Raw genomic sequence first — 13,910 nt, 5'->3', positions numbered from 1 at the left:
CTCTTAAGTGGCCACATTGTCCGCGTTCATGGCTTAAGTCCTGTTTTTCACCCTTTGCTGAGGGTAAAAAATGCACTTTTTCCACACTAGATTTTTTTTTATTATTAAATGCAGAGAAGCACATCACTACAGAGATACATTTTTCATCCATAGCAAGTCATAGCTACATGCAGTTAAGAGCTGTAGTGCATTTATGTTTCTGAATCGTGAAAATAACCTTATTACAACCTCTTTTTAACTTGAAGTCCTAAGAAAGAGTTATGATGTTATTACTTTCCTGTAAGATTAATATCTTTTAAATTAGACTTTTAGGTGTAGATTACAACATTTTAGAAGTCATTTACTGCATTGGAAACAGAGTATTAATAACTTTGTTTTCTCTTGTAAATATCACCAAAAAAGTAAAGAAAATAACATGACTCAGAACCTTTTAAATAAGGAATGGAGGCACTTTGTACTATTTTTGTTTTTCCTGGAATTGTCTCTATTGATTTTGGTTTATTTTCACTTATGCCAGCTTTGTCCATTAACACTAATTCCATTTGACACTGAAGACAGGTGATACTTGACCTTCTTTCGGTCCTCTTCTTATGGCTTAGCTGTAACATATTCTAGTGACTGCTGCAGCAAATCCTTTCATGTTTAGTGCCATTTTATAATGAGATCTTGATAACATAAGTGTTGCTGATTTAGAGATGCATAAAAGCAAGAGAGCTCACTGTTGGATAACAAAACAAATTCCCCAAGCCATCAGCTGCTCTCATCTCACTCAGTGAAGCTCAGTTTTGTGACCGTGCACTAATGCCAGGATACTGTGAGTTCCCTTGTAGCAGAGTTTGTTTGTCAGAAACCCAAGTAGCTCTGGGTTCATTGTGTTTGTAAGCTTTTGTAGTTAAGTGGTCCTTTAATTCAAGGGCTTCTCTTGCTGATGTTTGATTCAGCAGTTGCAATACAAATGCTGGTATGCCAAGCAGTAATCAGAAGAATAAGTACAGAAGGTCTGTAGTATTAACTTTTCTTTCAAGTGAACTTAAATGAGTAAGAACATTGACTGTTACTGTGAAGGAACAGTAGGCAACAGCATTCAGTGGTGTACTTTGTTTCTTTTTAGGCAACCATTTGGTGGACCATCAACAACTTGGCCCTATTCTGAGAGCCAGTGATGTAGACAATTTTGAAAGACGAAACCATGTGAGAGTAAAAGAGGGCTCTGAAAACTTGGAAAAAGGTAATCTTACCTTACTACTATAGAACAGTATGAAAGGAGGTGCTAAATAGGAGTAACATGGGAAAAGCAGTAAGAGCTCCAAGAACCTTTGCTTGCTCCTGGCATGGAGGTAAGGAGACAAGGTAAGTGTAGAGCAAATAGAGTGGTAAAGTACAGGACAAACATGTTAAACAAGAGTTGTAAAACTGAGAGGTTTCAGGTTTTGTTCAGCCTTAGAGTAACAGTACAGGAACTGGAAGAGGGATAGAGGAAGAGAAAACATGAAGGGCCTACTATGAAGGCATTCTCTGTGTGTGAAAGGTGTTTGGTGTTATAGTTGTTTATGACAATAAGAGCTCAGACACTCTGAAAGTTTCTTCCCATATCATGGCCTACAGTTCTAATCACATGAGCATGGTGAAAAATGAGTAGGGTAACTAACAACCTATAAGAAAAAGTCATTAACAATATACCTAAGGGTCATCCAATGAGAATTCTCTTTTTTTTCTCTAAGATGATATTTTTCATCAAACAATACAGAGAAGTTCCCATGATACATTTTTAAAACTGATTGTGTTTTCCCATGGATTAATGTCAGGGTACTAAAGCTTTTGGTCTGAGGCCATGTTAACTTTTGCAAATCATGTTGGGCATACCAAGTTAGTTGAATTTAAAGTAAAAAAAAAAACAACAAAGCCCTAGCAGAAAATAAGACTTAACTAGAATTTTTCTCTTCAGTTGTCTGTGGACTCCCTTATGTAAAGAAGTCTTCCAAAATAGTACACAGAGGTGTGTTTATCTCAAGGTACTTGATGTCTTTGGAGAAGCTTAGAATATGAGATTGTCTTTCATGTTTCTAGTGATGCTGAAAGAAAAGGGAAAGTCAAAAGACAAAGAAGTGAAATGAATGAAAGCAAAGTATATTTGGTAATGGACTAGTAGTGTCTTTAAAATGAAAGTGTGTTTATATGCAGAATATTAAATATAGTCTTGTTTTATAATGTAATAACTCATGTTCTTCATTTCGACTCTGACTACATGGTTTTACTGACCACTAAGGTACTTAAGGGGGAAAAACAGTTAGTTACTTGTGACAGACAGCAAAGTAATAAAAAGAAAACTTTAGCTGAGAGATGTAATGTGTAATTAAGAAAGGTAATGTCAGGTTATTCTGAAAGTGCACTTATGCTCTTTAGCTAATCACATTTTAAATGTGTGGGAAGAGTCGCTGTCAGGTCCTGCAACATTTAATTTTCTTAGGCTTTTAGAGGAAAGACAGTATTCAGAGCTCTTAGCTCTGGAAGGTGGCCTTGTAAAACTTAAATTCTGTCCAGCTTTCATCTTAGCTGGACTCCAGCTGTCTTTGTTCAAGGTGCCTGGATGTTGGGCATGTAAGGAGAGGAGGCTTCAGAAAGGCCTGTGCTGTATCAGTGTTTTGAATGAGCAGGTGTGTGATTGCTTGCTCTACTCTTTGCCTTCCTGGATGATGACATAGAAATATGCCTTTCAGTTCCTTGCCTGCTTGAGGAGTTCTGCTGTCTAACCTGCACAATCTGGATCAGCCATCTGGCGCCAAGCACCTGCATTTTAGGCATTGAAGTGCCTTAGTTGCCCTTACTGGTTTGGTTTTGTAAGATCCTTTTAATGAGGTAGAAAGGGCAATACAACGGTGTTTATCCTAGCAAGGTAAGACTAGATGTAATTACAGTATATGTAAGTAGGTGAGAACAGAGTAAGCCAATGTTTCGATTTCTGATGGAGAATAAATGGGGTAGTTTTTTTCTTGCCATATATGACTATGGGAAATATAGGCTTTAATACATATTTTCAGTTTATAATGCTGAGGTCATTACAATATTTTCTAATCTATGGAGTTGACTTTTTTTTCCCCTATTGTTACAGATGAGCTGACTGGCATCCTTAAAAAATTGTCACTTGAGAAATATCAGCCTATATTTGAGGAACAGGAGGTATGTCTTTTCTGAAAGATCTTTTACTGTTTTAGTGAAAGTAGGGTATAAGACGTTGCATCAGGTTTGTGATGCAGAATCAAGTTCTACAACCAGTCCTGGTTGCAGAAAGAACCTTAAAATATGGACCAAGTGGTATTTGTGGCATTCCCCAGAATAATGCAGAGCTTTTTACACTTAACTTACAGCTTTTCTATACATGGGTTTTTTTTTCTCTCTGTTGTTACTCTCTGCTTTTTCTATATATGTCTGTATCCAAGTGGCTAAACAGTTCATCGGACGTACTGTATCATCGCTGGAGTCACAGCTGGAACCTCATTTTCAGAAGGAGAGCAGCAGGGTGTGACTCACTGAGATGGCTGCTTTATCTTCTTTATCCACTGTGCATAAGCAATAGGAGAATTAAATTGGGGAGCGTAGGCATCGTGATAGATGGGAGCTGTGACATTGACTTGCTGAAGGATGCAATGACAGGAAATGTTGCTGAAAATAAGTGAAATTAATTCATTACAATGTTTAGGGCAGGATCAGATGTGAGCAAATACTGTGTGTTTATTTGGTCAAAGAAAAGGGTAATAAATGGACATGCACTAAGTTGACATTGCTACAGAGTTCAAAATTCAGCACAAGCCCAGACAATTTAGCTGCATCACAACAGATCGGGTTATTATTGTTCCCCTGCATGATAGGCAAGGGAGCATTGTGTAGAAATTAATATACTTAGTGTGGGAAGATTCTATCAATATGAAAAGTTTCAGATGTTTGTTCTTATCACAACCTTACGGATATGTTGTAATAATAAAAACTGTTACATGAACAAAACCTAGGTTTTTCTCAGGAGACACTGGAAAAGTAAACACAATATTCTGAAGTTCCAGAAGTACTTAGGGGGAAAGGATGAAGAAAAGAGAGAAACCTTAGGTTTATTCAAGTAGCTGCTACTGTAGGCAGAGGAATTTCTGTGGAGACTATATATTCTGTATTAATAGAACTTGATGGGAAAAAAACTAAAAATCCATTAAAATTTTAGGTGTGATGTCATGATTAGTTGAATGACTAACAACAGATTAGAAGCCTTACAAGAGAGTGGCAAAGTGTGTACCATTTGATGCTGATAATTCATTAAAAATTCTTTTTGCACAATATTTACATTAAATCTATGCAATTATAAAAACCTAAGAAACCACTTTTAACCTGTAGTAATGAATCTTCACATAGGTAAATTTGTCTTACCTTTTTTCCTTTTTTTTTTCTTTTTTGTTTTGTTTTTAATATGCAGGTGGATATGGAAGCTTTCCTCACACTTACTGATGGTGATTTGAAAGAGTTGGGTATTAAAACAGATGGATCAAGGCAGCAAATTTTGGCAGCTATTTCTGAACTGAATGCAGGAAAGGTACATTTTAAAGTACTGTACTTAGTAAATTATTTCAAAGTTTTTTATAAAATTAATACAACATACATTTTGAAATTCAGTTACAGATGTTAGTTAGAAAAGCTGAAATAATTTTTTCTAAACGTAGTATCTCATGTATTTGACTAGTAAAGTCTTCCTTTGTGGCACTTCTTGTTCTCTTTCAATAACTCTTTCCTAGTCCAGTGAACAAGCTACTTGTAAACGTGAGCAATTTTGCAGTTTCTGAATATTGATTTCAGCAGTGCTAAAAAGAATCATCTGGCTGCAATAGTGCAGTTAGATAATGCAGTATAAGAGGAAGGGTGTCCTTTGGTTAATGTAAAAGGTTTTGATTCCTCTGTGATTATGTGAATAGCTTTTCTCTTGTTTCTTACACTTTTATTGCCTTTGAATTTTATGTCAACATGAACTAATTTGCTAAGAATGGTGTACAGTAAACAGTGCTCTTGCCAGAGGGATTTTATACTGGAACATGTCTTTGATTAGGCTTGCTGATGCTTCTCAGCAGCTTTCTTAGATTTGAGGTCCATTCCCTCTCTGATAGTGGAAGTTCAGACAAAAAAAACACAAAGACAGTTTCCCTAAGTCAGTACCAACTGTAGTGATGAGGCTAAAAATTAGGGGAGGTGGATATGTTCCGTACTAAGATATGCCATAAAGACAGGAAAAAAGCAATGGAAATGTTTCTGCTGTTGGCTGGTAGTTTCAGGAAAAGATTACTACAAGGTTTTCTATATATGTCTGTAAGGTAAGGATTTGTTATTGTTTCTGATAGTATACTGTACATAGACGCACGTATTTACACATTTGTTGTGTACTCTTAATAAATTCATTTTTTAAACAGAAATTTAAGAATACGTTATTTTATTATTCTTTTACAGGGTCGAGAGAGACAGATTTTACAAGAAACTATACACAACTTCCACTCTTCCTTTGAGAGTAGTGTTAGTAACACACGACCACCAGGTCATTCCCAATGTAAGTAGCACCTGAAATTAATGAAAAAATGTATTGCAGATTGAATCACAGAATCACAGTATCAGTTAGGCTGGAAAACACCTCTGAGATGATGCAGTCCAACCTATGACCAAACACCACCATGCCAACCAGACCATGGGACTGAATGCCAACTCCAGTCTTTCTTTAAACACCTCCAGAGATGGTGACTCCATCATCTCCCTGGGCAGCCCATTCTGATGTCTAGTCACTCATTTATTGAATGAAATTTATTGAAAGAAATCTTCCTAACGTCCAAAGTGTGTGGATATTTGATTTAGTACTGGCTGGAAGACAGAATGTGACAAACAAGACAGTTAGCTGCTTTCCTGGGTAATGATGTGTGTCTCTTGCTGAGACTGTAGAGAAGATTCCAATATAAAAAGTAGAGGTATCTCTAAGATGTTTATGCACCCTTCATTACTATCTGAAATAAGGATAAGATATTTGTTGTGCATTACTAAACACAGAAAATGGATGTAAGTATAGCAAACCAGAGTATACAATATACTGTCTATAGTGTTTGTATGTATATATGTAGATCAGTGGGAGGTGTTCCTGTATGATACATAATTAACTTTAGCATACTCTTTATAGGAGACACTTTAGTATGTTCAGTATGTTTTAGTATGACACTTTAGTATGTTAAATATATTCAAGATTTACAATTTAACATGACAATTTAGGCAGCTATGTTAATTATATATTTATGTATGCATGTATTTAGTTATTTTGCATTTTATATGATTATCTATAAAAAGATAATAATATAAATGGTTTCTTCATAATCATATAAATGGTTTCTTTGGAATACATGTATTCCAAGCACCAGTGTTATCTGCTAGCCAAGCTAGAGAAACTGCCTTTTAAAATGTACTGTCTGTAACCAAAACATACAGGTCTTGCTGACCTGTAATAATTGAATACATTTCCTACACTCTCAGATATAAAAACTGCAAATCTCTGTGCTGCCAGCCACCTGAAACAAAGGCAGATACTCATCTGTTACTCCAGATTAAAGCATAGGGTGTAACCTATTCCCACATGTGCTTCTGTATCCATGTTTTAGTAGAAACAACGAAAGCCATTGAATAGCCTTGAGAAGTTCAACCATGTTAAAAGTGCTTCTTCTTCAATTGTTTATTTTGCTGCTTTCATCTACTCATGAAATAATTTCATTTGTTTAGGGGCTATGCTAAATAATTCAGGTATTGTATGCTTTAGGAAACCTTAATAATGAGCTAGTCCCAGTTGTTCCAATCTCAGTCAGCTGCATTTCACTATGTGAAAGCAGATGCTAACTGTTGACCCACTAATGTCTTGGGACAAACTGGGAATTGCTGGGGTGGTTAGTGAATGTGGGCCACTTCCAGTGTTCTGTGTAGTGTGCTTGGCTGAAAGCCACTATCAGGTGTCTCTGTGTGCATTGTGCAACTTTCCATTCTCAGCATAGTCAGCATGTGTGGGAACTTCTGGATGTCTCGTGGTAACATCCCAGAGCTGAAGAGCCTCTTCTGTAGGTATGACTAGGTGAGCAGAAGCTGTTTGGGATTTGATTACATGGTGCAAAGAACTGGAATTACTCAAGAACCAAAGAAGCATAGAGGTGTAATGCATCTCCAAGCAACTTGCTGACCTTAAGTGTCTTGAAGACATCAAAGGACAAGAATGGTGGCTCAGAGCTGGGGAGAACATCCTTTTGTAAGAATGGAAGCAACAGTTGTTGAGCTTTTGACAAGAGGCTGCAAGAAGGGTGCCATCAGAGATCTGGCTTTTGGGTTTTTGTGTATGAGAGCTCCATGATACAGATTTGGCTGTGAAACAGAAACAGAAGCACTAAGAGAGAAGAGGAAGACAACATGTAGCTAAAAGAAGTTTCTGCACCAGGTAAGCTGCTTTTTATTGTAAAAAGTAGCAGTGGAATCCATATGCAGTCTCTGGAACTTGAAGTAATTTCCAGGAATGTGTAATATTTTAGAGCATAAGAGCAGCTGTACCGAGTCAGATCCAAGGTCCATACAATTGTGTTCAACTTTCTCATCCAGTCTCATCTGACACTGATTTGAAGAGCTACTTGCTTTCATTTGCTGTGAACTTGCCATGTCCTGACTTCTTTTGCTTCATCATACTGGATCAGAAGATACAGTGAGCAGTTGTTTCCTCTTCGCTGCCTCCATGTCACTGATGATTTTACAGATCACTGTGATATCCTTCTTCATTCATGGTTTTTTTGAGGGGAATGCTTATAGGCTGCTTTGTCATTCCCTGTACCATAGGTTTTCTAACCTCTTTTCTTTTTCTGCTATTATCTTTTCAGACCTGGGAGATACTAGCCTAGCATCCAGTATTCAATATGTAGGCATATTATGGATTTACATGGCAGACAGATGTTTGTTTTTCAGTTGTGTTCTCTACTTTCCATTCTCTTGTTCTTTCCTAGTTATTTCTGGTACTTTGCTGTGTTGGCTATCTTTGAAGACTGAATTGGTATTAATTCAAATTACCTCTTACTACCCAGCTGATCTACTGAATTTGAGCTCACAACCTATAATTTTATATAAACACATATATCATCTTTTCCATTTGCCTTACTTCATATTACTTATCTTGATATTACTTTATCTTCACCAAATTTTGTCACTATCTTATTGTTTAGGCACAGATGTCATATGAAGTCTTTTTTCCAGTCTTCTGTTTACCTTTATTTTTATTTACATGCATAACTTAGGAAGGTTTTTCCCTTCACTCTGTATGCCCATTCAAAATCATATATTGAACATACTGTTCATCTCCTGAATATCCTCATGCAGATGCCTATGAAATACTAGTGGTGAATCTCTCTACTATGAAAAAAATCACTGTTTACTGCAAACTTCTCTGCCTCCCTAACAGATTATTTATCTACACAAGAAATTTTATTTTTACCCTGTGGGTTCCTTATTATCTTAAGAGCTAACCTTGAACCTTGTGAAATGCCTTGTCAAAATCCAAGCATCAAATGGACCTCTTTAATCTACAAGACTGTTGGCACCTTCAAGGAATTCTAGTAGGTTGGTGAGGCAAGACTTCAAAAGTCCCTTCTTGATTGTTTCCAACAAAATTTCAGATTGTTACAGGTTTTACTAATCTGGTTGGTATTACTGTCCAACTCACTAGTCTCTGTTTCCCTACATTTCCTGTTGAACCATTAAAAAGATTTGCGTCACTGTTTTCACATCTCAGTTATGTGACAATTTGAACAATAACCTGTGTTCTGTACAAAGCAGTTCAGCTGCTTAGTCCTTCTGCTTCTCTAGGACATCTGCCTTAGAAATTTGCTATTACTTGCTTTGTGTATTAGTTTCATATTCTTTTTTGCTAGTACTTCAGGTTAAGCTGTCTTGGACTCCCACACAAAGGTTTCTGAAATGGAATCCTTCCACCCCACCCCATGCCAGGGACACTAGGTTGGGCTTTGTGAATTCCTTGCTCCAGTCCTTGCCTGACCTGCATAAGGCAGAGGAGTGTAAATGATTCAGAGGTTACTGGACCCCCAAGCCATTAGGTTTGGAAGCACCATGAATTCTGAATAGGCAAACAGTACTTGCATGGGGAATGTTGCCTCCATCTCTTTTTTCAATGGAAATTAGTTGGTCATTTTTACAAAATTTTGATAAAATTATTCATTCCAAGAGTGAAGGTTTTAGCAGGTTTTGACACTTTGGTGGTTTGACTACTATTACGTCTTGGAAAATTGACAATGCACCCTGGCCATGATAAGAGAAACTACTAAGAAGATACTGCTTCTTTATAGCCCAGTGAATGTGCCCAGCAAACACAGAATTACTGTGCTGCTTTGCCATTTAGAGCAAATAACCAGCCCATGGAGGCATGAGGCTCTGAGGAGCAAAATCCTTTGTCTGGATTCCAACTTCAGTGAAACAGCAAGTGGCAGCATGAAGTCCAGATTTCTGAGAGAATGGGATTTAACAAATAACATTATCCCAGGAGGAGATTTGGTTTGTGGTTTGAGGTGACTTTACAGGATTCTGGTAAAAAAGAAAATTGGACTTTGTGAATGCCTAGTTGCTAGGACTAATTGTTTAGTTTATTTTTGGGAGCTGGGTTAAGATTCATGCTCCTATTAACTGAGTGCAATCAAGAGGTTGAACAGATCTGGCAGTGGTCAGCAGGTTAATTGAAACAAATGACACCAAAGAAGACAGAGTTGCATTTCAATACAAACTTGCCAAATCAGAAATGAAAAGCTGAAAAAAGGTTATGTGAATTCATATGAAAAAAAGAGGGGGGTGTGGGGGGGGGAGAAAAGCAACTGAAATTATTTCCTCCAGAAGAGTAGACATAAAATCCTATGTGCTACTTATTGTAGTTATAATAAATGTGTAAGGAAGTGTTACATGTTAAATCCTCTGATAAAAAATGGAAACACTTCATGGATGTTCCCTTGCCCATTTATGGCTTGCAACAGAATTTGCCATTTCTACAAAAATTACATGAAAAAATGCAAGAGAGCATCCAAGGTTTGTACTCAGAAGGACACAATCTTTTTCTGCTAGGATATTTCTTCAACTCATTATGAAAAATCCCATTAAGATTGGTTGGAGGTAAAGCTGACTACCAGTTAACTTAGTTTGCCTTTTATTGCCAAGTTCATTGAAATGTCTGAAAGAGAAAGATCAGCCTTGTCATTTAGTACAGGCATCCAGCTGCTCTCCCCCATCTAAACAACACTTCTGATAGGTGGGAAGAAAAGAGAAAATGCAAACATCTGGTAGCAGCAATGAACAAAGGCAGGAGAATAAACTGAATATTCTCCAGACAAAAGTTTAAATGAAGAGTAGCTATACCTATGATGAAAAAAGAATATGATGCCATGCAGTCTATAGTTAGTGGAAATTCTGGTCCTCCAGTTTCTTTTCACATATTATAGTATGTTACGTATATTGATAGATACATATGTATCTGCAGATACAGAATTGTTTGTGCATTCACTTTTCATTTTCGGATTCAGACTCAAAAATATCCAGTGGAAATTATCCAGTGGAGGGAGTTAGAGATTGAAGAGAGAGAAGTAAAAATAGGAGCAAAATCAATACAGACTTGCATATAAAAATCATACAGGATTCAGATAATCACTTACTGGAAAGGTGCACATTGAGAAAAGAGGGATACTTGAAACTTTGTGGCAGTAGGTCACTTTTTCACACATGAGTTTGACTTTTCATACCTTCTCCTTAAAGGAGATGGCTTAAGACGAGTAAAACAAATTACAGGATCGAACTGTTAGATACTGATATAACATGTACATTGGGAAATGTGGGTCTGTTTCCAGTAGTTGTGGAATTACTTTCTTGTTTACAGTTGTGAGTCTTGCTGATTACAGTTTTTCAGGCTTCTTTTTTTTCCCCTCTTACAGCTCCTGGCTGCTCTTTAAAACCACAAGAAGCCGCTTCTTCTAAAAGGTAGCTACTGGAACAAAAGTGGGTTTTATTTTTATGGTGAAGCTTGCCATCTGACTAAGTAAATCCATACAAATGAAAATTTGAAAAGTTAGTCCTGACTACACTGACATAGGATTTTCTGCAGTAACGTGCTTAAAATAGAAAGCCCACAGAAAGGCAAAGAAAATAATAAAGAGATTGCCTCTATAGTTCAACCTAAGTGTTGAATTCTTCAAGGCAACAGTGGTCTGAATTTAAGAAGAACAAAGTCAGAAGAGCAGGAAGAATGGGTGATGTGCAAGAAGATGGATGTTCCATTCCACTCTTGCCCGTAGATGAAGAACCCACAGGAGACCAACATGGGCACAAGTCAAGAGGAACCAAAAGCGTGGAAGAAGGCAAGAAGGACGCCACAAATTGTGATCCCCTTCTACATGGGGAAATACATAAGCTGAATATGCCTCTTGATTGGATACAGATAAAGGAGTCTAGATTGAAAATGTAATGATTTCATGGGAAGAAATACAAAGGAGAAGTAATGCTGCATTCTTCAATAACCAAAATATATTTTATCTATTCAGTATTATGAGGTTAGAACAGCACTAAAAGTAAAAACAAAATACCTATTTGTAAAAACACCACTTTATTTGAGTAAATGCATAATCTGTCACCAATATTTAAACAGAAAGAATGTTAAAATATTTTATATTGCTAACTAATTTTTTGAGAATAAAACCATTTACATGATATTGGCTGGGGTTTTTTTGAATAGTAACACTGGTATATCCTTAAAGATACATGTTTATAACGATTTTGTAGCAGGTTTGAAATGAAAGTTACAGTAATTACAAGTAGAAATAATTTTCTGCTTAGTAAATATCATTTTTGTTAAGCAGTTAAAATGCAAATCATCAGGAATTAAAATACAGTTCATCAGAAGCCTCTGACACTATGTTTATCTTTCTGAAGACTCAAGTACTGCAGGTACTCAGGCACTGCAAGAAGATCTCTGAGCTCCAGTTACCTGAGTGCTCTCAGTATATAACTAAAGATTTTACATTTCTCCATGCTCCTGACAGTTCATGGCTGCTTTTTCTGCCTTTGAGAGGAGATAAGTTTGAGACAGAGTCCTGTATTGTGTGTCTGTGTGTCAGGGCTGGCACGGGCAGCTCTTTAAACTCTGCTGTTGGCAGCGGAGGTCTTGTGGGTACCATCACCAGGGCCTCAAAACCCAGTATCTCTCTGGGCTAGACCAGGAGTTTGATTCAGTTGTTCAGACCTCTGCTGGCATTTGCCAGGCCCTAAGGCATCCCAGAAGGGATGCCAGACATGACACTACATGAGGGTTATGATCAGGTTATTCATTGCAGTCACTTGGACAAAGAGACCATTCAGAGATGGGGACTGTAGTTTCATTGTCTTGTCCTGATTTGTCACAGACTTTCAAAGGCGAAAGCTTTTTTTTTTTAATTCCTGTTTTTTTTATTCCTGTTTACTGTTCATTTTCTGTGTCCTCCTTTTCAGTTTAAATGAAAATCTTTGTTGGCAAACTTTGCTTACCTCATAATGAAAAGTGATACCTTCTGGGTTTTACCAAAGAAGAAAATCCTACAAAAACCAGTTCTTGTTATGATTCAGTCTAGTGTTACAGGTCTGACTAATCTGGAGTTATTAACCTAAGATTTTGCTGAGGAGTACTGTTATTTTACAAGAAGCTTTTATAAGTTTCTTTGAATTTAATTTTCTTTTTCTGTACTTTGAGCATTAATGAAGATCTGATTTTAAATAAAGATACTTTGTTATCTGGAAATTATTCAAGCAGTCATCTATCGTATTTCTCATGCTTCAGCAAATGCCTTAGAAGCCAGGTACCTTCTCAAGGGAATAACCTTGGTTTCCAGAGTGAAGGGGAACATAAGAGTTCATGCAAAGAGATTTCTTTAATACTGAGATCAGCTTAATTTACAATTGCTTGGCTTGTCTGACTCTGGCACTAATAGCCTCAAACTTGCCACTTTATTTTATTTCAAAGCCCTCTTGGCAGTACAAGGGTACATTTAGTGGGAACAGGTTTTGTCCATTAAAACCGAGACTTCTTGTGCTATATTTAAAGCTCATTTGGAACACTTAATTTCCAGTCTCTCAGAAGTTTGTATTATTGAAATAAACTGTTAACGCAATGTCCTCCTTAAAGTGTCACAGCAAGGAATTGTTTCAAAGCAATTTTTGCCACTTTTTTTGTCAATTTTTTGTCATTCACAGCATTCCAGTGTGCATTAAAACTTAATGGAGTTAACACGCAGTTATAAAAACAAAAGCAAACAGATATTTGAAGTATGATTGCCATATTCCCAGCATTGCACCTATAGCATTGTAATTGGCCTCTTACTTCTCTTGAGTTTTTATTCGTAACTATGTTCAAAATAGGTCTGTCTGGTCTTAAGAGGAGTGGGATATCAGGACTGTTAGCAGAAGCACAGGCTAGTCCTGTACAGGAGCAAGGTTCTTGAAGGTGAAAAACAGGTTAATGTGAGTGTTGGAAAGCAGGCCCATTCAAGATAAATTCCTTATAAATAACCTAAAAATATTCTGTGCTCATATATACACTTGATGCATGGCTGTGAGTTCTTGTTTTTAATAACCCTATGTGATTTGTTACCCCACAGAATTGGTAGCCTCCAATTAGCTGGTGCAGAGATTTCCTGGTTTTCTGAGTTATGGAACAAAACCATTGCCCAGACAGCAGCCAACAGTGTGCTAGGTTTGATCACAACAGACCTGATTTCAACTGTTCTACATAGATTTCTCCATATGTTTTTTCCAAGTCACTCTCTGCTGCCATTAAGAATGGCATTCTTCCTAAGAATGGGAAGAATGAA

At 36.9% G+C, this 13,910-nt stretch overlaps 1 protein-coding gene across 2 annotated transcripts in view; it reads left to right on the top strand.

Moving 5' to 3' along the window:
- The window catches only part of ANKS6 (ankyrin repeat and sterile alpha motif domain containing 6), a 42,576-nt gene extending 29,732 nt beyond the window's left edge, over positions 1-12,844 (top strand). For both annotated transcript variants that reach the window (XM_030971507.1, XM_030971508.1), the window contains exons 13-18: positions 1,112-1,228; positions 3,110-3,177; positions 4,457-4,573; positions 5,476-5,572; positions 11,007-11,052; positions 11,242-12,844. In XM_030971507.1, the coding sequence (XP_030827367.1) occupies positions 1,112-1,228; positions 3,110-3,177; positions 4,457-4,573; positions 5,476-5,572; positions 11,007-11,052; positions 11,242-11,251 (455 nt within the window). In that variant the 3' untranslated portion in view covers positions 11,252-12,844. The remainder of the gene's footprint in view (positions 1-1,111; positions 1,229-3,109; positions 3,178-4,456; positions 4,574-5,475; positions 5,573-11,006; positions 11,053-11,241) is intronic.
- The last annotated feature ends 1,066 nt before the right edge of the window (positions 12,845-13,910 follow it).

This window comes from Camarhynchus parvulus, chromosome 2 (assembly GCF_901933205.1).
Source record: "Camarhynchus parvulus chromosome 2, STF_HiC, whole genome shotgun sequence".
NCBI classification, from domain to species: Eukaryota; Metazoa; Chordata; class Aves; order Passeriformes; family Thraupidae; genus Camarhynchus; species Camarhynchus parvulus.
The sequence above is the reverse complement of the archived record's forward strand: the minus strand, read 5'-3'. Positions and strand labels throughout refer to the sequence as shown.